This window comes from Paroedura picta, chromosome 8 (genome assembly GCF_049243985.1).
Source record: "Paroedura picta isolate Pp20150507F chromosome 8, Ppicta_v3.0, whole genome shotgun sequence".
In the NCBI taxonomy this organism is placed as follows: Eukaryota; Metazoa; Chordata; class Lepidosauria; order Squamata; family Gekkonidae; genus Paroedura; species Paroedura picta.
In genome coordinates this window covers 23,123,524-23,148,263 of record NC_135376.1, presented here as the reverse complement: position 1 = coordinate 23,148,263, position 24,740 = coordinate 23,123,524, and the positions used below count along the sequence as shown (strand labels likewise).

Below are 24,740 nucleotides of genomic sequence, written 5' to 3'. Positions count from 1 at the left end.
GATTTGCAGAATCCTTCCTTGAGGAACTTTGGAAGCAGTGCATATGTCTTATGTTAGGTGGGCTAATGTGGGCTTACAGTGGGCTTTGCTTTCAACTATATACTACTGTAAATCTCTGGGATGAAACCAATTGTAAATCACTTAACAAAAGCTGGAGCATGGTTTCTTCTAGGCATCACGCACAACAGAACTCTTGCAAACAGCTGTCACTTTCCACTTTTTCACATATCAAGTAATTTGTGCATCCAACTTCAGCCCTAGTCTAGAGGAAACCCATTGCAGCTACAGGCTACTTGAGTTACTTCTTGGGATTTTACAATGAGACAATTGAGAGCTGTATTGTGCTATCTATAATTACATCAAATTTGAGACCTGGGCATAAAGCTTCCACTCTTTTATTACCCTCAAGACGCCATGGGATGCATAAATAAAGCAGGAAAGCTATGTTGGCAGCCAGCCCTGATGGGACTGGGGTGTCTGTGTATAAGGAGTCTTGATGCAGCGCGGAAAGTTTTGCCAAAGCCTGCCTCCTCCTGCAGCCTATGTTTAAATGTTTAAAGCCAGTTTCACTCACTAAACGTAATGGAGTGCACTAGCAGCAATTTCTTACATGTGCTGTTTTCCGTTGCACTTAAAGAGTTTAATTAAATCAAAGCAAGGGAGCTCTCTAGTCTAGAACACTACAGAGCCAGCTGCCTGCTTTAGGAAGACAATGAGCAGCTATTGGCTCCCCTGCAAATTGATAATCCATTGTAAATAATGCAGATTTTAAGATCCTTTTAAAGTGTAAAACAGTTAGTTACTAAGCGTTAGGCAGTTAAGAAATGGCACACATTTGCACTCACTCATAAGCATATTTGGTGTTTATTTTAGAAAAATAACCCATATTGTGTTCCACCCCCCCCCCTCACATCCCTCTCATTACACTATTTTCTATTGGTTCTTCCACTGTCCCACAAAAAAGGACTGCTGTGGGAAAGAACAAGCTGTTAGTATACAAACTGGTCAGCATATTTTGCTGGATTAAAATGTTTGTAAGAGTACTACAAAATATTCATACATGTCCATACGGGAGCGACTAGCAAACATCTGTGTTTTTTACATTTTTTATAAAAAACCGTCTGCCATGCTTATACTGCTCTCAGACAGGAAATAAGCATTTCTTTAAAGTCTACCCTTATACTAAATATCTCTTTATATTACACATATTTTTAAGTAAGGTAGTTCCATGTTAAAGTGTGCAGTTGCTGTGATGGCAAAATTAAGTGCCAAGGAGTCTTGAAAACATTTCATAATGCAGATTTCCCACCCACCCACCCCCAAGCAGACCTGTGTCTTAGCACATGTCTTCTCAACTGAACATTAACAGTAAGACCAACAGGCTTCTGTTTTTGATTAAATATTTTCAAAAATCAAACTTTGTCCAGGTTAGACTTTTGTTATCATTTGTTCAGAGTATTCCTTCTCCTTTCAGACGACTTGAATGTATGTTACTGTGGAGTCGCTGCCAAGCTGGTTCTTAGCCATACATTTATATGTGCCGGAATCTGAAGATTGGGGATTCTGAATGACTAATGTTCCTTGCGGATGAAGCAGTTCACTTCCAGACGGCCGGCCTTTGCTGCCTGTGGAGAGTAGTGAGTGGTCAGGAAGCTCCCAAGTAATTTCTGGATTTGGTATTCCCAATGCCATGCAATTAAGCTGAACTGACGCTCCAGCCACAGTGCGTATATTCCTTGGCGGTCTGTTTGTAATCCGTGGTGGATGTGCTATAACCATTACAAAAACTACTATTGTTGAATCACCAGCATAGTTCTGAGCCTTGCAGGCATAACTTCCTCTGTCCTGAATGGCTGTTTCTCTGATAACTAAAGTACCGTTTTCCATTAATGTGTACCTTCCATTAATTTGAGGCCGGTCTAGGACAAAACCACTAGGTACTGTCCATACAATGTTTGGCTTGGGATTCCCAGATGCAAGACAGTGAAGGGCTACTGATCCCCCACTAATAGTCCTTACTGCTCCTCCAGAGGGGGTCAGAATGGTCGGTTTCTGGCCAACTTCCAGCACTATCAGTTTTTCAATGTAGCCAACCTTGTTTTTAGCTGCACACCGATATTTGCCTGCATCCGCTTTAGAAGGGTTATAGACAATGAGAGTGCCATTGCTTCCCAAGTAGTACTGGAGTGTTCTGACTCCCCTAAAGAGTCTTGTACCATTTGGTAACATCCAGATTATTTCAGGAGGAGGGTTGCCATCTACAGAACAATTCAATAGGGTTGCTTTCCCAGGCTTTGCTATGACTTTCTCATTAAAAGGATTTCTAAACATGGGCCGTCTTAGCATCTCTAACACTTCCAGCTGGACCACCAATATGCTTTCTCCCCCATCATTACGGGCCACACAGATGAACTCTGCTGTGTCTGAAGACCTTACATTGCGAATTTCAAGAGTCCCGTTATTGTGCACTGTTATTCTGCTTCCATAATACGGGGCTGTCAGGAAAATATTGTCAGGCATGATCCACATGACTTGGGGTAAGGGTGTCCCTTCAGCTCTACAGTCTATTTGCTTCTTCGAATGCTTAATAGCTGTTGTTTTAATGACCGTCTTGTTTGTATACATGCCATTGATAAGAGGTGGCTTAGAGACCACGTCTAGTTTATACAGTTTGGTGTCATCTCCACCAGAATTGCGTGCAACACATACGTATTCTCCAGCATCCAACAGCCTCACCTCAGTGACCGACAATGATCCATTAACATGTAGAAAATACCTGTCGCTGGAAGCAGAAATCATGCCACTGGAAGGGACCAGCCAAAATATTTTTGGCTTAGGCTCTCCAATGGCTTCACAGTCAAACATTGTGGTGCCTCCCGCTTTCACCTTTGCATAGGCCTTAGAGTTCTGCTTGATGCGAGGTGCAGCTGCTATTACTGATATGTGTACTTTCATCTCATCTTTTCCAAGGGTGTTTTGAGCATGGCACGTGTAGTCCCCTTCTTCGGAGATCCCAACTTTGTTGAAGTACAGAGTTCCGTTGTCGAACAGAACGTACCTCCGAGACCTGCGTCCGCTGTCATCCGCTTGCATCACATTATTGATCACTGTGCCGTCTGGCAGACTCCAAGATATTTCTGGCTCGGGTGACCCAGAAGCTTTACAGTCCACTTTGAAGTCTTTTCCATAAGGTACCAGTTTCTTAAAATACTGCTTTTGATCGATTTTTGCAGGCTTCATGGTCACGCTAACTTTCATAAGGATCAGGTCATCTCCCAGTTTGTTTCTTGCAACGCATATATAGTCACCTGCATCTTTTCCTGTGACTGCCTCAATAACCAGGGTCCCATTGGGATGTACATGGATTCGGCTTCCCATTCTACAGAGAGACGGGAGAAAATATATACTAGTTAATGACACTGTATACTCCTATGTTTTATATACATACCAGGATGAAGAAATGTTGATTTTTATATTCCTCTTTCCTCTACTTTAAGGCTTACAATTGCTTCACCACAACAAGCACTTTGTGAGGTATCAGAATCACCTAGAGCTGGAAGATACCACAAAGGGCTATCCCCTAAACTTCTCAAGGACTTTAAAATCACACACTCCTGACAGGTTCTCACCCAAACTCCTCCTAAAAACTTCCAACAAAGGATACCCCACCACCCACTAAGGCAGCAAATTCTGTTTACAAACATCCCGCACCATCCAAAAATGCTTTTTAATATTTTGCTGCATCCATCTGTTGCCCTTATTGATGCGGAATACACCTTCTGGCATGGCCCCTGGGACAGAAATAGGTACGGATGCAGTGTCTGCAGCCCCACCCAGGGAGCATGCCAGAAGAGGCTGGGGCAGCTGTGGGATGCTGTGGCAGTTGGCCAGCTATGGCAGTGCAGACCATTGCAGGAGGAGGCTAGGGCACCACTGCACTGTCCAAGAAGGCCTGGGCGATCATGGTGGCTGGGCGGGCCAGCACCACCACAAAGATAAGGAGAGGGAGGGGGAGGGAGCTGCAAGTCTGGGTGGTGGGGAGGCCTCTGGGGGCTGGGATGGAGATTGCATGGCTGGCAGAGGCTGAGGCACCCCCAAAGGCCTTTGAGAGCCGGTTGGAGGCTGCGGGGCTCCTGTGGTGGGGTGGCTGCCCTGTAGGCCTCCAGGGGCCAGGGTGCAGGCCGCAATGACAGCACAGGCCCAGGCACTGCCCTCCAGGCTGGAGGAGGTCAGGGCCCTCCTGCAAAAAGAGGCACATGTAGGTTGAGAAAGGAAGAGGGAAGGAGAGAGAGGAGAGGAGGAAGTGTGGAGGGAAAAAGTCTGTGTGTGTTCGTGAAAGGGAGGGGGGAGGGGATGGATTAAAGAGTTCTGGAGCAGGTATGTGTTCCACATACCAGTGAGAGCCTGGGTGTCACTAATTTTATTCTGTATAAGCATAACAAGCAACTCATGTAAAATGTGAGTGTGTTTAGTGCTATCACTGCTGGTTCTCCAAAATGTCCTCTTGTTAACCGCCTTGATCAGGTCTTGCCAACTGAGGACTGTAGCTTTCTTTATAAGAGTCATTGCATCTCATTTTGGGTCTTCCTCTTTTCCTGCTGCATCCAACTTTTCCTAGCATTATTATCTTTTCCAGTGATTTGTTGTCTCATATAAAGTGATGAAAGTACAGTAAATTAAAATGTGAAACCCATACTGATGAAGAAAATGGCCTCTAGGGAAGGCTTGGTCAAGGCAATCGGAAGCTTTTGGTCATACAGCGCTATAGGGCAGTTAAGAATGGGCATGTTCAAACACGCCATTCATTTTATGCATTACATTTTACTCATTTACTCATTCCCTGCCTCACTGGCAAAGAAGCTACCTATACGGTCTGGCCAATAGGACTCTGTGATCTTCCCCAAATCTGAGACTATTAGTTATACTGGAGTCTGAAAATTACAAGATTCTTGCTGTCAGGCTGTCAAGTGTGGCTTCACTTAAGAGCCCAATTCATGGTCATTGTCAAATTAAAGCACTATTAGAGTGCATTGCATTGTGACTAGAGTTATAATCAACTCCTTGCTTTTAATTATGAGCCTACTGAAGTTGTATGGAAATAGCCAAGGTTAGGAATAAGGAATGGATACTGATTATGATCTATCTGCTTCTCGAAAATCCATTAAGTACTAGGGTTTCATTACTTAAGGTTACTTAAATAGTTACCTTATCAATACAGCATCTGTTAAAATGTAATTACTTAAGTGGTTTTAAGTGCTTCTGGATCACAGGCCATAGGAGGAGTTGTTGTTTTTAACCCTGAAAATTTAATTTGACTGGAGTGAATTATAGGGAACCTGGTGAGTTAATCTGTAGTGGGGCTGCTGTGTTTCTAGACCCAAGCAAAGGTGCAGATTTTTATCTACGATCCATGCCAAAAAGACTAATTGCTCCCAAATGAACCTGCCCAATCTTGAAGGCCATCTGCGGTGTTTCTTCTCCAGATCACTGACACCAGGAATTAGTTAGTGGTTCCTGGGCTTTTTTGGTGGTGGAGCTCCCAGTAAAGATCAGCCTCCCTAGAAAAAAATTCTCATTGAACAACCTATCCTGAAGTAGAGCTGCTAAGTGAAACTGGCTCTCTTCGCCTAAATCTCTATTTTTATTAGTTGCTATTTCTGTATATTTTCACAGTGCAATGTTTGGCATTGTGGAACGGATATAAATGACCTAACCCCCTTCCCTCCCCTCCCATACTCCTGTGTCTTGAGAGCGCCTTTCCCAGCTAAAAACCTCCTCTGCTGCTGTCACCATCCTAAGAAGAGGCCCAGCAATGAGCTTGATCTTTACACTACCTCGAAAACAGCAGGCCCCTTTGTTTATTGGTTGGGACATTTCCTGATAATGTTGAGTTATTTTGTAGTACATGTTTACTTTATTTTTTATTTGCATTTGTAGACCACTCCTACTGAGCCAGTTGTCTCATTCCCAGAGGACATCAGGGTCCTGACGGAGCTGGCTTGCCGCTCACTTCTCTATTCTCAGGAGACAGGCAGTCCCTTAGATCGGGGTAGTCAACCTGTGGTCCTCCAGATGTCCATGGACTACAATTCCCATGAGCCCCTGCCAGCAAATGCTGGCAGGGGGGCTCATGGGAATTGTAGTCCATGGACATCTGGAGGACCACAGGTTGACTACCCCTGCCTTACACAGGGCCTGGACTGCATATGGCAGGGTTTCTCAACCAGGGTTTCATGAAGGCCCTAGAAGAGTTTCCGAAACAGGTGGTACACACACACACAGATTGACATTGTATCAGGTGACATCACCATATATGATCATGGCAATCTCCCTCACAGCCAATGATGAGCCTGGAGGGATTGGGAAGGGGAGGGACCCCAGGTGGGTGTGTCCCCAGCTATGCTTCCCCACTATATTTTGCATGATCACACCTCTGCTGGGGTTTCTCAACAGTAAAAAAGTTGAGAAAGGCTGGCGTATGTCCTTGAAGGTTAATACCAAAACCTTGACCAGAACCTGAAACTTGACTGTGAGTCAATGTAGCCGCTGCTATACAGGTCTTATATGAGCCCTCCATGGTATCCTAGCAATTATCCGTGCGGCAGCTTTTCGGAATAGTTGTAGTTTCCAGATTAAGGTCAAGGATAGGCCTGCGTAGAACAAATTACGGTAATCTCATCTAGAGGTGACCATTGCATGGATCACTGTGGCTGGGGCCAGATAGTGCGCTTAGCTTGAGGAAAATAGAAGAAAGATGATGTTCAGTATTACAAGCAATATTTTAAAGTGTTTTCCAGTATATATTGAAAATGTAGAGGTCCAGACTTCTGACCTGATCTGTGCTCAGCTAGAAACTTCAGTGTGTTAACCAGTTAAGAACACCCCCAACATGAAGAATTGCTTTTTTACCCCGCTTTTCACTTCCCAAAGGAATCTGATAGCAGCTTATTATTGCCTTGCCTTTTTCTCCCCACAAGAAACAACCTGTGGGGTAGGTAAGGCTGAGAGAGAGCTATGAGAGAACTGCCTGGCCCAAGGTCACCCAACTGGCTGCATGTGGAGGAGGAGTGGGGAATCAAACCTGGTTTGCAAGATAAAGGCTGCCTACACCAAGCTGGCTCTCACACCAAGCTGGTTAGTTAATTATTTCAACTCACTATTTCTAGTTCAGCCTTCTTCACTGTTACAGCTTCTGATCACTGACTTTCCTTTAGCCATGTCAAATTGATTTCCTGCTCTCAGTTTGCTTCTGGCTTTCTCATTTTTCTTGACCATTTCCTTTTTGATCCACCCTGCCCTTAATCTCCCTTTTTCCTTTGAACTGCTACTACGAATTTACAGTCTTTTTCAGTCATCCTTTTCAACAACCTCTGAGAAAGAAAGTCTTGCTTTGCCCTTTTGTGACATAAAATACAACTCAGGTTAATCCACTGCTACAAACTACTGAGCACACTGTAATATGGAGCCAGCTTGATATACTACGTGCGGGGGGGGGGGGGGGGGAGGTCAGACTAGGACGTGGGAGTCCCAGGTCTGAATTCCCACTCTGCCATGGAAGTTTATTAGGTATTATTAGCTTACCTAATAGTTGTGTTGTGAGGATAAAAGGGAGAATATTCTACACAGCTTTGGATCCCCACTGGGGAGAAAAGTTGGGGCATAAATGAAGTAAACAAATAAGTAGAAATGCACAAGCAACCAAAACAGCTTCAAAGACTCTTACCTGTGCCACTGGTCAACCACAGCTTTGGAAGGCAATCTCCAAATTATCCTGGGCTTTGGCTCTCCCATAGCTGAGCAGTTCAGAAGCAACCTGTCCCCAAAATTCAGCTGAGTCACTCTTTGCGATGCACCAGCAATTCTGGGGATCGTATCACTGTGCTCTACCTCAAGTATGACCACTCTCCTCTCAGAACCAGTGGAGCTGGTAGCTATGCATTCATACTTTCCTCTGTCAGGTGTAGCTATATTCTTGAGGTAAAGGGTTCCATTAGGGAACAGGAAAAGCTTGCCACTTACATACTGCAAAGGCTTTACCGCAGTTCCATCAAAGAGGACCCAGTGAACATTTGGATGAGGGTTCCCTTTGGCTGTGCAAGGAAGCGTCAAGCTTTCCCCCACCCTCCGTAGTACATGCTGTCTCTTTTCTTCCAGTATAATGGGTGGGGCAGCAATTACTTGCAGCCTTACGACCACTGAATCGGAACCAGCTGGGTTACTTGCTGTACAGGTGTAAACCCCTCTGTCATACATGCTGGCCTTCTTGATCATCAACGTCCCATCTGCTTGCACAACAGCCATCTCGTTTCCCACTGAAGACTGTGAGATGTATGTTTGGTTGGCGAGGACCCAGGAAATGGTCGGGGTCGGGCGGCCTTCAGCTGTGCATTTCATGGACACAGGCTTGTTAGAGTGGACAGTAATGATCTTCGACCTTCCTCCCCGGATTCTAGGTGGATAGGCCACCACAGATAATGTGATCAGAAGTCTGTCGGAGCCATGCGGGTTGGTAGCCATGCAGAGATACTGTCCACGGTCCTGGATGTCCACGTTCTCAATGGAGAGAGTGCCATTGGGAAGAACCTCAAATCTGCTGCCATGTTCATGTTTCAGGGCTTCAGTTCCTAATTGCAGAAGACAAAAACAAAATTAGGGGAGCATTTAGATCTTGCCTTTTTGCTTTGTATCCTACCAGAATAATTTGCCAGCCAAGGAACGTAACATCTTAAGCTTCGTGGTTAAGTTCCTTGGTAGCCTTCCTTCCCGCAGCATTCGTGCAGGCTCCCTTTATCCTGGCTCTGTTCCTTTTAGAAACTGTAGGGAACACAGCTGCGCATAGTAAATTGTATTCATATGCTACTAGAGCTGCATTTTAAGGGATTGGAAAAGAGGTTGCCAATTCAAATTGTCCCTTTGGTATACGTGCAAAGTTTATAGAGCCACTGAAAATGGAATACAGATTTTCTTTGTATTGCTCTTTTGTAATAATGCACCAAAATAATCACATATCTGTTGTGGATCTTGGAAGTTGGTAATTCATAACTCTTGAAAAAATGTCTTCTATTCCCCCCCCCCATCATGTGAGAGACCACCAGGGGAAGTTGACATGATGATAACTTCATTCCTGTGCGCCCCCCCCCCCCCACGGGCCCAAATCTGCCTTTCCTGAGACATTTTGTAATCTTCCAGCCAAGTCTCTGGATTCCTTTGCACCAGCACTCCTTTATATCCTTCCTAAGGGCATATTTTCCTCACATTTTTAAAGAATTATTTTTTTAAATAATCATAGTCCATTGTAACATCGTTACATAAATTCCAACTGTACAAAACCGCGTTCCGTTTGCAAATCAGTTGGCATACATTAATGTCTAACTAGCGTACCACACTGTTTCATGCATTAATCTACCATTAAATTTAAATATCTAATTAAAGACTGTGACACTCAGGGTATCCTATCCCATGGGCCCTGTGGGGAGCCCATAGGTGTTTTGATCGCCAGCAGCTACACTGGCTGCCGGCTGAGTTCTTAATGAGGCTCAAGGTGTTCTAACCTTCAAGTCCTCAGGTAGTCCACGCCCTGCCTATCTGAGGGACTGCCTATCCGAGTATGTTCCCCAAGAGCATTACACTCTGCTAATTCCAATTGGTTGGTGGTTCTGTGGCCTTTCCCAGAAGTTCACCTGGGCACTCACATTGCTAAATGTCACAGGGACCCACTTCCACTGTAGTTCTACAGGCCTAGTGTCTTTTTCCACAATGGAAATGGTAACTGATTGACTGGCTCCCACATCTTACTTCCATGCCCACGTCTCTGAAGGGCATGCCATCATTTTGGGGGAAAGGCTGAAAAAGGCTGCTCTAGTCTATCAAGTGATGTATCATCACTGGATCTCTGGTTTAGTCTCCTGCAATTTAAACTGGGGATGCTGAGAGCACCCAGGAGGGGACTGGGAAGTGAAAACGGCCCTGAAACTAGCCAAACTGTACAGATTTGTGGCACTACGAGTCACAACAGAAGGGACCACTCAGCCCAGCAGTTCCAGAAATGGGCATCACCTCATCCATTGTCTCCTCATTCAGGCTGACAGGCGAAAATGGCAGAGGCGCCACAAGCCGCATGCCGTGAGGATGGCTTCTGGGATGATCTTGACTTTGTGCCAGCCACTCCAACAGCAGAGAGGCCACGTTGGCCACTGATGGCAGGAGCTCCCCCGCCAGGTCTTTGGTTGCGGCCAGGGCGTGGGAGATTACAGGGGCCCCTCCACAACCATCGGCACCCTTGGAAGTGCTGATGGAGTGGGGAGGGGAGGACATGGGAGGTGGAGGAGGGATTTTATTTTTCTCATCGCCGGAGTAGGTTGGGATTTGGTTTTTTATGGGTTTTATATATTGGGGTTTTATTCTTGTTGTAACCTGCCGCAAGTCAATTCTGAGAGCAGTGGGTAAGAAATCTATTATGATTATTGTTGTTGTTATTAAGTTAATGATAATGATAAATCGAAGCAACTACTAGAGCCAGCAAAACACATTCGGGGGGAGAAAAACCCCTCCCATTGCAGTATAGGCATGCAAGCAACGCAAGCAAGAGTGCCCAAGAGCCTAGCAACCTGAGTGTGCTGCCAGGAACACCCAGGAGTCAGGTGCAAATGGCGTCTGTTACGGACAACGTGCAAATTGTTCCAGGCCACTCCAATTGAAGGCTCTCACATGGTGGGCGTGCAAAGAAACCCTGCTCCGCTACTGAGCACCTGGAGGCCTGTCCCCAATCCAACTAAAAAAAACCACAATGGTTAGATTCAGGATAAGGCAGCTTTATATGCCCAGGAGCTTCTGAGCTCTCCACCCAGCCCGTCATGATTAAGGAAATTGTTACACTCCGGACTTTTTCCTAACTGAAATCTTGAAACCGGTTTATTTTCACACTAACTTTTACTAGGATGTGGCAATTCCCAGTTGCCTCAAGAATGTTAAAGGATATTTAGGTAAGAGGCCATAAAACCCCGATGGGATCCTGTGTTGAAATGTGAGGTCTAATGCAAATGTGAGCATGTTTGTGTTAACTGCAAGCAAACATTTGTGCAAGGCATACCTGGAATGATTCTCGGCCTTTCATCTTCTATTCATGTCAGCCTTTGGGGGGGTTTTGTTGTTAATAATTGAAATGAAACTGCAATGTTTATATCCTGCCTCTGAATACGAATTTCAATTCACTCATTGTAACAAATGCACATTGTTAGGAAAAAAGTCATCTTTCCGACGAGTGTCAGGAATACAACTAAGAAGCAGCTTCTCCTTCCAAGAGAAGAACCAACAGCAGCAGCTAAATCCTGACGCTGGGAGAAAATACTCAGCAGTTGCCCTGTGCCCATGTTCAAGCTTTACCATCCCAGATGCCGCGATGCTATCGCATAATGATCCTTCTGGGTGTGTCTGTCCTACTGAAGCTGAAACCATTTCAACTTCCTGCAGTGTTTAATCTATTATTTTGTCAGCAGTACACTTGTTAGAGACATACGTCTGATACTTCTCATCTGAATGCAGGATTACACCTTCCCCACAGCCCAATCATATTCCAGTAATCAAGCAAAGCTGCCTCCGTGCTTTTATTTAGAAATCTTCACTCCACTTTTCTCCTCAACTGGGACCCAAAGTAGCTTACAACGCTGTTGGTGTGGTGGTTAAGAGCAACAGCTCCTAATCTGGTGAGCGGGGTTTGATTCCCCGCTCCTCCACATGCAGCCAGCTGGGTGACCTTGGGCTAGTCACAGCCCTGATAGTGCTATTGTCACAGAGCAGTTCTGTCAGAGCTCTCTCAGCCCCACCTACCTCACAGGGTGTCTGTTGTGGGGAGAGGAAGGGAAGGCGATTGTAAGCTGCTTTGAGACTCCTTCGGGCAGTGAAAAACAGGACTTAAAAAACAACTCTTCTTCTACCCCCTCCTACATATTAGCCCTGATCCAGATGGCCCAAGTTAACCTGATCTCATTACTGGATGGGAGACCACCAAGGAAGTCCGGGGTTGCCACACAGAAGCAGGCAATGGAAAATGACCTCCATTCACCTCCTGGCTTTAAAAGCCAACAGGGTTGCCATAAATCAGCTGATGCTTCGTGGCAATTTCTGCTACTAACATGTTATCCTCACAGCAACCACCTTGTGAGTTAAGTGAGGCTGAGAGAAAGTGCCTGGTGCAAGATACCCTGCAGGCCCCACAAGAGAACTGGAATTCGAACCTGGGGGTAATCCAAGGCGCCAACCGGCCCCATATCCACTGCAGCACACTGGCTCTCTTGTACAAGGAAAAAGAGGGCATGTTTGACGTAAACTTGGGAAACTTACCTGATGATATTTTGGTCCAGTGTATCGTTGGCCGAGGGTTGCCAGTGGCTTCGCAAGGGATGAAGGCATCAGAATTAGCCAGGACTGTGAATGCCGCAAGCTTCCCCCCAGTTATCCTGGGTTTGGCGAGCCCAGCAAGATGGAAAGATTCCAAAGCAACCAGATTGGTGGTTGTGGCTTCCTGCTCTGCTGCCTTCTCAGGCCAACTTCTATGGAAACTACTTTTCTTCTTCTCCCACACGGGAGCACGTTGAGTGAAACTCTGTGGAGAGTTCAGTATCGTCACAGTGTTGACCAGGAAAGTCTTGCCACTTTCTGCAATTTTAGGATCCGGTGCGTGCCAGAACTTTCCCCCCCACCTGGGAGATGCAGTCGTTTGCAAGACAGGCGTGACTGATGTGAGGGACGTCAGCTGGCTCAGATGCTGCGTGGTGGGAAATCCTGCATCAGTTGGAGCTTTGATACTTCGCTCGTCTCCAGCAGGAAGAGATGCTTCTGTTGTGGGTTTTCTTATTGCATTCTGGTAGGATTCCTTGTGCGCTACTGTTGTGGCCAGCATTGCTTTGGCAGACACTGATGCTGGTGTTAAGAAGGATGTGGCTGGTACAACAGTGGTCACACCTGAAATATTCAAGGATGACTCTGTGAGTGAGATTGTGATGGCTGGTCTATGAGAAGGCCCACCATACCCCGGCAGCTTAGTAGAGACCACATCTTCAACGGTGGCCTTCCTTGTTAACAGCTGAGGGGTGACTGTGGAGGTACCTCTGATTATACTGGTGGTGTGAAGGATTGGTGGTTGTAGTGTAGTTGCCATTCCACTGGTCCCAGTGTATCCAGAAAGCAGTTCAGTGGATATGAGGGGGATGGGCTCTGTTACCTTTTTACTGGCTGTGGAACTAGGTGAATCCGTAGTTCCTTTGGATGGAGCAGCAACAGCTCCAGCACCCACAGTGACATTTCTCTGTGAATGCATAAATCTTCTTAGAGGCCTCTTCCTCCTTTGAGTTCTTCTCCTTCCTGGTCTTAACACCCTGATTCGGGAAACTTTTGCTTTAGCATGAGCAGGAGTAGGCAGAGACAGTATTGGCTTGGTGCTTGGGCCATGGAAGCCCTTGCTTAGATGAGTTGCAAGACTGGAGAGGGGGGCTGAAGATGGTGATTCTGTAATGCTGAGTGGTTGAGTGGAAACATGTTCTTTGAGCACTCTGCTGGCACCTTTGGGGCCAAACAGGCTTCTGAGACCATCCGTTCGGTTTTCCTGTCTGGAACCAGCAGCTCTATGTACAGGGGACACTGTTAATGTTGGTAGCAGCCCTGTAGTTTGGAAAGGTGGGTCCCGGTCTTCAGGCAAGGGTTCGTCACTTGTCTGCTGCCCAGGTTGCTTTTCCAGTAGTTCTTTTTGGAAAAGCCAAGAATTTTCCCCTGTTGAAACACCAGGAGACAGGTCTGTCCTAAGGGTTGGATGAAACGTTTTAAAATCTGAAAGGGGAGCACTGCTTGTGGCAAACATGTTTCCCAGGGCAACACGAGGTGTACGGATTGCCTCTGCCCGCAAACTGCTGCTATATGATGGATACGTATCAGTAACTGTCTGTAATGGAGTAGAAGTTTTTCCTTGTCTTTGTGGTACTATTTGGGTGCTTTCGGGATAGAAGGGGACCGCTGTGGAAGCTCCATGCTCTTCAGCTGTGACCGGTTTGTTTTCTGGATTGAAAGAGGGTGTCAAGGTTGGATTTACAGTTGTCGTTTCAGGACGATGTACGGTGAACAAAGTGGAAACAGGTGCTTGGAAAGCAAGGTGTGCAAGAGACTGGTTTGGCCGAGTCCAGGCAGAAGTATTTATTTCTACAGAAGGAGGCGCTGTTGAGCTTCCTTTAGCAATTCTAGGTCTAACAAAAGCAAATCTACCCCCAACAGTGTTGGGAATACGATCGGGTCTAACAATTCGTCTCCTGGCAGAGATCTTCCGCCTGCTGTATCGTCTGGAGAGCGGGACACGAGCTGTAGTAGCATCCCTGACGATCTGAATCTGCTGATGAGCAATAATGGTTGAGCCTGCAGGCAGCTGCGGGGTTGTTATTTTTTGGGTACTGTAAACATAAATGTGCCCAAATGCCTCACCTGGTGCACTAGCTGCCACCACAGATAGCTGATGAGTTGATCTTGATGTTTCATCAGCGGCTTCTGCAAATAAATGAGGCTTTTTAGTAACTCCGTGGGAAGTCACCGGGCCGGCTGTCTCTGTAACCGGCACAGCTGGTGCCATTGTTGGTTTCATTTTTAAATGCAAATCCTTTTCCCCAGAAGGGAAAACGTTCAGTGCGTTCGTTGTACTATTAGGCAAGAAAGACGACAGCTTCAGCAGTTCCATACTCGTGGGTGGTGGCTGGAAGGCCTCCAAAGCCCCTCTGGTAATTTCTGACTGATGTTCTGCATATGACTCCTGGTTCTTTGACATCTCAGAATGCGTAACCTTTGGGCTGCGCAAGGGAGTTACAACTTCCGTGGTGATGCCATAACCTGCCGTAGAGTGAAAATGACTCTGTATGCTTCCAAATTCTGCTGTCACGACATTTCCCGATGCTTCTCCCAGTTTGTACATTGCAGGTCTTTTAGTCACTAGTAGCAGAAATTCCTCCTCTGGAGGAATATCTCCAGACATCTCCCTTTCATTTGCAGAAATCTCTGGGGGCAGAAGGACTTTTACTGTTGGCTTCATTGTGGCATTGTCTTGTTTTCTTGGCAGTGTGAGATTCTTTGTTTTCCCCAAAAATGCTGCCCAACGCAATGGATCGATTCTCCTGGAGGAAGGACCGAATTGTCTTCTTTGTCCTCGAAGCCGTCTGGTCATCTTGTCCCTGTTGTGCTTGTAAACTTCTTTGTAGTTATTATTAGTTCTCTTCAGTGTGGGACGGTTTGTGAACGGAATTGCAGTAGATGCCCGGCTGGTTGCTTGGGTTTGCACCGCAGAAGTATGGCTTTGTGTTTTGGCCATAACGTCAAGTTCTCCATTGCCGGAGCCTTCAGCTGCTTCTTCATGATGATCTAACTTTTGTGACCAGTTTGAATTTTTTTTAACTACTACCTGATGAACCAAAAAGTCAACACCATATTGATTGGCTGCTATGCACTTGTAATAGCCACCATCCCGGTCTGATGTTAGTTGTACTTTCAGTGTACCATTGTGGGAAAGTATCTTGTTCTTTGAAGAGTGATCAAGAACCAAGTGCTCAGGTGAGACCCAATGAACTGAGGCATCCGGGATACCGGTAGACTGGCATGGAAGGAATAACGTTTCACCTAAAAATGCTGAGAGCTGACGTCCATTTAAATAATTGTGGTCCATATAAGGGTCAATCACAGTAATCCTAAAAGACAGGACATCTGCGTCATCGTAATTGGTTCCTATACAGTGATAGACTCCAGTGTCAAAATTATCAGCTGTATGTAGTACAAATTTGCCCGATTTTGCTATCACAATCCTCCCATCTTCACTGACATACGGGGCTCTAACTTTGCTACCATCAGGTAAGACCCACTCAATGATAGGAGGAGGATCACCCAGTGCCTGACAGTCCAGTTCTACAGATCTGCCTGCCAAGACAGTGTGTTCGGTCCTCGTACTGTTGACTCGTAACATCATGGCCCAGTTCTGTGTTTCTTTTGGGGGGGCAGTAACCGGAAGAGTGATTTCAGCATCCACTGAATACTGAATGTGCAAAGTGTTGAGTGTGGTTGCCGTCCTGTCTAATCGCAACGATACATGGCTCTGCATCAGCCAAGAAGGTTCAGCCCTCATTTCACCTTCTATATTTGTGAAAATGTCTTCGTTTTCAGGATCAGCCTGTTTGTACTTATAACTGATATAAGGCACTTTGGTCAGTAAGCGATCCCTGTTAAGTTTCAAGGGAGAGTCGCTGTACAGGGCAAGTATGCTCCACAGTTGCTGTATATGTTCGTAGTCAATGCTGCACACAAGAAACGTCGATAGGGATGCTTTAAGTACTATGCTGTCGTTTTTCTCAAGCTGGACAGGGGGCGTCTTGGGAGGCTTTTGCACACTGCAAACCACACTTGCCTGGTTTCCTGCTTGGTCTGTCATGTTTAACGTGATAGATCCTATGGGAGCAATGAAATCCTTAGAGGAGACTAAAGTGAAGTCTCCGTCCTCTGGCACAGTGATGTTCTTGGATTTTAAGGCTGGGTCAATGGTCGGCTTAACACAGTTCAGATCTGAAGACTGAAATTCCAGTAACTGTTTGCCTTTAGAGTTCCTGGGACTGGAGCACGCTGGACACTGCAGGACACCGGAAGGGGCTCTGTCTTTTTTGCACTTGACCACATCTAGAGAGAAAAAGAGCAAGGCGGGATTCAGAAACTTATTTTGGTGCAAAAGCTCCTTAGAGGTACTCTTGTGTCTGTGAGATAAGGCAGACTGCAGTTGAATGATCTTTTTAAAATGCTGTCTGTAAATGTTTACCACTATTGTTACAGAATGTACTTCTCATGGATCAGGACAAGGGATGGGAGGAAAAATAATTAGGGCAAAAAGATCCTGGAAACAGGTTTAGGAAGGAGACACAAGACAGACAGATATAGCTCTTCTTATTGCTCATTTTGAAACTTAAGCTCCAGCCATGCATCATATCTGGTCCTTATCTTCTAAGACGTTCCCATTCAGAACCTGTCTCTACTTTACTGAATAAATGTTCTCCTGTTCACATGTTAAAGTGAATGCACATATGTTCTATGTGATCACTTTACAAAGAAAACTGGGGGCAATGCCTGGGTAAATGGAGGGTTTGAATCACACATTCTGCTGAACATGCATTGAATAGAACATGGGAATTACTCAATGTGTAGCCAATAAAAAATCAAGCATACACTGTATACAGATTGTACAAACATACTCTAAATTCTGAGCAGCACTAGTGTGAATATATAATTTTCTGAGCATATCCATCATGAAAACAGGATGTCAAACCCCAACCCCCCCCCCAATACCTCTGACCTTAACTGGACTGACTACAGTGCAATTGTTTTACACCATGGAAATGACTTGAAACAATTCCCAAGGCACAATGGACAATTATCAGATTACACTGAAACTTTCACAGGGATCTTGAAGGAATCTCTGAACATCAGCCAACTAATTGCTATGGATCTTTCCATCAGAGCATTGATTCTTCCATGGAAATAATTCCCACCTATGGTAGATCAGATTTCATGAATGGATTATCATGAATTTGGATATCTTTATTCTGAAAAAGTATGGGATGCTTTACAGAAAATACCAATGGATACTGTAAAGCCTATGCTTTTCAGAATATAAATAGAAAACTGTAGGAAAATGAGAAATCCTCTGAAGAGACCAGTATCTGGGGAAGTGCTTGTAATGCAATAGCTTGCTTCCCATGAAGAAAGCCAGGTTCAGTCCCCAGAATCTCCAATTACAGAATCTCAGGTAGGAGGAAAGACCCTTCTCTGCCCAAGACCATGCTGCTAGCCAGGGCAGACCAATAGTGGTCTAAGGCAGGGGTAGTCAACCTGTGGTCCTCCAGATGTCCATGGACTGCGATTCCCATGAGCCCCTGCCAAAAAACGCTGGCTCATGGGAATTGTAGTCCATGGACATCTGGAGGACCACAGGATGACTACACCTGGTCTAAGGAGAATCTATGGAATGACTTGGTATTAAGGCACCTTCATGTGTTCAATATTTCTCTGGAACAACAGTTGGTACACAATTTATTCAGTAACATCTCAACATTTTTAAAAGTACAAAGAGAGGAAAATATCCAATACCTGGATGACGTTCTGCCCACTCAGCAAACCAGTGCAGTGCACAGTCACAAGTCCAGGGGTTTCCATGAAGATAGAGGCTCTCTAGCTCAGACATGTAAGAGAAAATATCTTGTGGCAGTGAGGTAAGGAAGTTGTCGGACAAGTAGACATGCTTTACAGAGGATGTTTTGAATATCCGGATGTAGCGTAACGTGACAAAAGTGTCTGTGTGAAGTTGTTTAAGCATGTTTCCTTCCAAGTGGACCAGCCTCAGCGATGTAAGACCATAGAACGCTTTTGGGCTTACAAATTCGATTTGGTTATGATCCATATGTAAACGCACCAAACTTGTGAGGCCATGAAAAGTATCTGCTTGAATAACGTTGACTTTGTTATAGCTCATTTTTAAGATCTGTCAATTGGAAACAAAAAAAAAGAATGAAAAAAGAAACCCCAGGCAAAATGTACATGTGTCATTTGAAGACATGTAATCAATAATCTTCGGTTTAAAGCTATGGGGTGAGGTGGAATTTGTTTACTATTGAGTGGGACCCTACAGATGAGTAAGCAAAAGCAAATTTCTGCATCACTCCCCTTGAAAGAAGACTATTTGCCTCAAATATCGGGAAATGAAAACTGAGCATGACTTTAAGCAGCATAAATGCTGGATAATCCTTACCTGTAACGAACGTAAATCAGAGAATGTCCTATCGGGGATTGTGTGTATCTGATTACTGTGTAACATCAACAACTCCAGCTTGTCCAGTCCAGAAAAATCCGTCTCAGTCAGTTTAACCAAACTGTTGTAGCTGTAACAAACATTTCATTCCAGATCTGGGTTTAGTCAGTCAGCTATAGTTTGAAGGTAAAACAAACAAAAACAGAGACTCTCTTTTGCAAATGCATGTTAGCAATTTTTAACTGTGTTATTTAACAACAATACAGCTTCTAACAAAATCATAATACAATGCTACAGTTATAATCTACTCATAAAACTGCATTGAAATATTAAATGTCAATGAAATATACCAGCTAATATAAAACATGGTTTGTTTGTTTTTAAAAAATCATTCCTTCAATGCATTTTTCAGCAAAATGGAAAGCCTATGTTTCAAATTTGTAAGCATGAGTCTCAGTCCAGCATATGATCTTGTATTTGTCACATGGGAATCTTCATAGTAATTCCATCTTTTATGCTGCTGCTGTCTTTTTAATTCAGTGGAACAGACCAGAGCTTTATTTGACTCCAGCAGACTGACCCTGTAGACTTGCGAGCATTACAGAGGTAGGGAGTCTATGGAGCAAAGGAGAGAATCCTTTCATAAAAATGTCATCGATTGTCACTTGCACAGTACAAAAAGGTACAAATGAACCTGTATCTGTGTTAACACAAATCCACTCTGCAGCTCTCTACCTTCACCGTATAGAGCTAACCCGTAAGTTTTAGAACTGTGGCCATCCCTACATCCACCTGCACTTGCAGACAGGCATAAGTAGGGTAAGCAAGGTCTGTGTGGGATGATGTGCAGCTGTCCTGCATTACTTGTGTTTTAGGAAACTTTGCTGTTGCTTTGAAGTAAATAGAGCAACAGAACATGACAAATAACAGCACAACCAATCCTTCTGTGGTGGAGAAAAGATTCTGAGTTAGAATCATAGAATAACAGAGTTGGAAGGGACCTCATGGGGCATCTAATCCAATCCCCTGCACTATGCAGGACACTCACACCCCAATCGCTCATCTACTGTAACCTGCCACCCCCTTGAGCCTTCACAGAATCAGCCTCTCCGTCAGACGGCTATCCAGCCTCTGTTTAAAAATTTCCAAAGATGGAGAACCCACCACCTCCCGAGGAAGCCTGTTCCACTGAGAAACCTGAATTTCTCTCTTCCACTACGTGGTTGGAGCTCTTGCCATTAAGAAATCCCTCTCTCTGCCCCACCGTGCTTTTGCCCTGGGATGCAAAGTGGAGGCTGCAGACGAAGACCAATGCTACATCAGGCAGAGGTCCCGTCTAGTTCACCATCATAGAAACCAGAAAGGACACACGTGAAGCTGCTTTATACTGAATCAGGCCACTGGTCCATCAAGGTCAGCCTTCTCTACTTCGACTGAGAGCAGCTCTTCAGTTTCTCAGGCTGAGTCTTTATCACCCGCAACCTGGTTCTTTCAAGCTGGAGATGCTGGGATTGAACCTGAGACTTCTTGCACACAAAACCAATACTTACAAAGATATATTTAGACATATTACTTTATTTATTTAACGTTTTGTTTTCTAGGTTGTAAAGGTTAAATCTGAATTAATAGGCAATGATCTAATGTATGGAAGGCTGGAAACTCAACATTTACTGTAAAGAGACCAATATGTCTGCTCTTTGTGTTTTGACCAAGACTGCTTCTACCTCGCGGCCAGGCCAAAAGCCAGACTACAATGGGTCAAGAACCAAAGCTTCATCTACGTATGCTATACGTTGATTCCCAGCAGCCCTTTAAGCACCTTCCCCAGAAACACAAGATGCAAGATGAGGCGGTAGTTAGCCAATCCCCACAAATCCAACAATGGTTTCTTTAGCAGTGGCCAAACCTCTGCCACTTTCAGTTCCCCTGGGAAGACCCCTGTAGACAGGGAGATATATATGGTTTCCCACAGGGCACCTCTTATCCTATCATCACTCGATTTGAGTAACCAGGAAAAGCAGGGATCTAGCAGGCAGGTGGTCAGCCTCATCCAAGTTAGCAACCTACCCACTGTGCTTAGTGAGAGAATCCTCCAAGAGCCACCAAGGGGCCTCCAGTTCTCTTACTGTATCAAGGATTTGTGGAAGGTCCCAGTGGAGCAATGAGACTTTATCCACAAAATAGCTCACAAACGCCTCACAACTAATTTCCAAATGACTACTCTTTGAGCATTCATCCTCAAGGAAAGTAAAAGATTGAATTGTCCTAAACAATTGTCTTGGATGAGATGGAAGCTTCATCATCATCTCAAAAGCAGATCCATAAACCCCTGCCTAGACGGGGAGGAGCTGCCACATGAAGCCAGGCCTTTAGGGCAGGGGTAGTCAACCTGTGGTCCTCCAGATGTCAAACGCTGGCAGGGGCTCATGGGAATTGTAGTCCATGAACATCTGTAGGACCACAGGTTGACTACCCCTGCTTTAGGGTATAATGGTCTGACCATGATGGGACGGGGTTAACTGCCATCATATCCACACCCAACCCAGCGCCAAAGATCAAATCCAGGGTGTGGCCTGCTTGAGGAGTAGGACCAATAACAGCTGAGAGTCCCAGTGTTGCTATGAAAGACACCAAGTCCGGGTCATGCCCAGAAGTCAGCAAGTCTACGTGAACAGTGATGTCTCAGCCGACACATTCAACTCCTGGCATCATTGGTGCTGGAAGTGCTCTGAAGGAGGAAGCCTCATGGCCAGTATTGCCAACCTCCTAACCTGAAGTCCAGGACTGATTGTCCAATTGTTGGTATCCCCAACTCTACTAGGCCCTCCCTCTCTTCACCCCTATCCCCTGGTTGTTTGAGGAGCTGCACTAAGCTCATGCATCATTAAATCATTTGTTGTATGGCCATCTAATTTCAATCTTTGTTTTAATATTCAATTAATTGTGTTTCCAATTCAAACTACAACAACTACTCAAATTCAAACTTCCAATTCAAACTACATACAAACTACAACTTGCATCTATATCAGTTTACTCAATTTCTTTCCTTCCTCCAGTGATATCTTTCGATAACCTCCCAGTTCCTAGAAAATGCCATCATTCTCTATTTACTTATCCCAATCTGGAGAGCCAGTTTGGTGTAGTGGTTAGGAGTGCGGACTTCTAATCTGGTATGCCGGATTCGATTCTGCACTCCCCCACATGCAACCAGCTGGGTGACCTTGGGCTCGCCACGGCACTGATAAAGCTGTTCTGACCGAGCAGTGATATCAGGAATGGGAAGGCGACTGTAAGCCACTTTGAGCCTCCTTCGGGTAGGGAAAAGTGGTATATAAGAACCAACTCTTCTTCTTCTTCTAACCCTTCTATAATCATCACCCTTGCTCCCACCCATTGCAATACACTAAACCTCATGGTCACCTTACGCCTTCTCCCAACTCAATTACTTAACCCCTCTCACAGCTCCTCCAATAATCTATCTCTAATCTCCTTGACCCAATTAACTCTCCCTTCCCTTTAACAATTTTCTTAGATTCACAATATGTAATAGCATACAGGCAGCTGCTGATCTCCTCCCATCAGTGAAGGGCTGCCTGCAGTTTCCATAGGCATAGTCAGCACCTTGAATTAAGTAATCTCAATTTAGCGCAGTAATAATTAATACAATTTGGTAGTTCTACTGGGAAGACAAATACTGACCAATGTTATTTAGCAAATAACCCCAACAAGTCAAGCCTCAAGGTGAGGCTTCCTATCACGATGGGAGCAATATTATGTAAACATACCCTAAATTGACGCGCTCCACGTCTTGGGAAATGTGCAGTGGGATGGTGGAGAGATAGCGGAATGTGCAGTGCACCTCGGTAGGCACATAGCAGGCACAGAGCTTGGGACAGGCGCTGCTACCTGTAAGAGCAGCGAAGCAGAAGCCCAAGAGGAATCCCAGGCAGCAGGGCTGGCCCATCGCGTGTCTCCTGGGTGACAATCTTAAATCAACATTCCTTGCAGCACAATCCAACCACGCCCTAGAAAGGAGAACAATCACAGGAATCATGTCAGCAATAAACTGATGCCGCCAATAAAAGATGTCTCCTTAGATTACAGCTTCATTCGAAGGAAAACTACAGGATTTCTTTTCTTACAAAAAATGTAATAATTATGCATGGCTTTAAAAAAGATAAATCCTTCTCGGCTTCTTGTTTTTAGTGAGGGTTGGACAGGGGCTTGCTGTTGACAGGTATTTAACCCCCCCCCCACCCTTCCAGAAATCTGACACTAATAAGAACATGGTTACAAATAAAACTTTGGTCGTGTAGAGCTTTCATAAATCTGTTTGGGATTTTCTTTTGCCAAAGAGCCCATCAAGGTCTTCCTTGCCAAATAAACTGGGTCTCAAAAGATTAAGGAGAACAACTTCCCTGTTAAGGCATCTAATTAGCAGCAGTTAAATTTTACTTTCCCAATTTTTTTCTTTTCTTTTCCAGAGCATGCAAACGGTGTTTTCCCCACCCTTGAATCCATGGCCTCATTTAACACCAGGAGCAGGACTTGTTTAAAACAGCAGAGTTCAGTCTGGAAAACGCATCGATTCGCGGGACCCAGAAATCCCTAGAAAGCATGTTCTGGATCACCCCTAAAGCCAGGGACTGGACGCCTTCTCGCTGAAACGAATCCCGGACATCTGCTGAGCTTGCAGAGGAGCTCTAGGAGACCTGCTCCGAATACGTCCCCCCCCCCCCCATCCCCATGCACACACCCGTTCGTGTCCGAGGTCTGGCTGCCCGGCAGTGTGCGCTGCCCGCCCCTCCAGTCCCTTGACCAAAGCCACGTTCAGTGGCCGGCGCGAGGGGACAGATCCTCCGTATAGCACGAGTGCTCTCCCTGGCGCCCGCTCCCATCTGCTTCCCGGCACGCCGAGCTCCATCCGTGGCACTTCTGAGTTAAAACAAGGATCAGAACCTTCCCGGCTCCGGAGAGGCGCTGCGCGGCCGCCCTCTGGCCAAGCGCCTGGTCCAGGGCAGCCGGGCGAGGGAAGCAGCAAACGCCGCCCGGGGGGGGGGGGAGAGACGCTCCTCCAGCCTCCCTACCTGCGCTTTCTTCCCCTCTCCCGCCGGGCGGGCAGCGGCTCCTCCTCCCGCGGGGACCCTCGTCGCCGCTGCCGGGGGCGGGAAAGGCTCGGGAGGCGTGCAGCGGGCCGAGAGAAGCTGCTCGCGGAGGTGAGGGGCTGCCCGTCTGCGAGGGACCCGGCGAAGCACGCCCCCGGCGCGCCGGCAGCAACCGCAGGCGGGGTGGGCCGTCCGCCTTGCAAGGCGCTGCTGGGGGCCCTGGGAGCGGCGCGGACCTCGCCTGAGCGGTTCCCCTCGTCTCGTCTCGCGCCGGGCCAGCGGCTTCCCCGCGCCGGGGGAGGGTCCCTGTCAGGTCCCTCGAGGGGGGCTCTCGACCCCCCCCCCGGGCACGGAGCAGAGGGGCCTTGCTTGGAGCCAGCGGAGAGCTTCTCCGGAGGAGGAGGAGGAAGAGGAGTTCGGTTTTATACCCCGCTTTTCCTCTCCCTACAACAGACGGCCAGTGTGGTCGGTGGTGGCCAGAGAGCTCTGAGAGAACTGATCTGCAGGAACAGCTCTCAGGGAACTGACTGGCCCAAGGTCACCCAGCTAGCTGCATGCTGAGTAGCAGGGAATCAATAGTGGAAGCCTGTTTCAGTCGGAGGTGAACATCCTGAGGAAGACCACGCAATTCGCTGCCCACCACCGTGCTCAGAGCCTCCCTTTAATGGGCAGGGTTGCCAGCTGGCCAGGAGAAAAGAGTCCTGCCCCTTTAATACACACTTAGAAATGCTGGAGTGAAGCATCACATGGGGGGGGGACCAAACTGCTCCTTTATTCCTATGTAGGAAATGTATTGTTTTTATGTAGGACAAAATGATATTAAAGGGTCC

At 46.1% G+C, this 24,740-nt stretch overlaps 1 protein-coding gene across 4 annotated transcripts; it reads right to left on the bottom strand.

Annotated features, from left to right (window-relative positions):
* Positions 1-865: 865 nt before the first annotated feature.
* On the bottom strand, positions 866-24,204 carry IGSF10 (immunoglobulin superfamily member 10). 4 transcript variants are annotated; one of them, XM_077348665.1, is made up of 7 exons: positions 23,893-24,204; positions 22,591-22,830; positions 18,806-18,935; positions 18,148-18,538; positions 12,340-16,686; positions 7,724-8,624; positions 866-3,379 (listed from the first exon to the last, which is right to left on the bottom strand). In XM_077348665.1, the coding sequence occupies exons 2-7, from the start codon at positions 22,767-22,769 to the stop codon at positions 1,471-1,473; spliced, it is 7,857 nt and encodes a 2,618-aa protein (XP_077204780.1). In that variant the 5' UTR covers positions 22,770-22,830; positions 23,893-24,204; the 3' UTR covers positions 866-1,470. The 4 variants fall into 4 exon arrangements, with proteins under 4 accessions (XP_077204780.1, XP_077204781.1, XP_077204779.1 ...); XM_077348666.1 differs by lacking the exon at positions 23,893-24,204 and adding an exon at positions 23,562-23,866; XM_077348664.1 differs by lacking the exon at positions 23,893-24,204 and having other exon boundaries at positions 22,591-23,467.
* Between the last annotated feature and the right edge of the window lie 536 nt (positions 24,205-24,740).

What these genes read in the sequence shown, in the direction of transcription:
- IGSF10 (XM_077348664.1), bottom strand. Translation starts at nt 22,859, where the DNA reads ATGATTCCTGTGATTGTTCTCCTTTCTAGGGCGTGGTTGGATTGTGCT. An exon ending in CTGATTTACGTTCGTTACAG is followed by an intron (nt 18,539 to 18,805) that starts GTAAGGATTATC and finishes TCCAATTGACAG; the next exon opens with ATCTTAAAAATGAGCTATAA. An exon ending in GTGGGCAGAACGTCATCCAG is followed by an intron (nt 16,687 to 18,147) that starts GTATTGGATATT and finishes TTTTCTCTCTAG; the next exon opens with ATGTGGTCAAGTGCAAAAAA.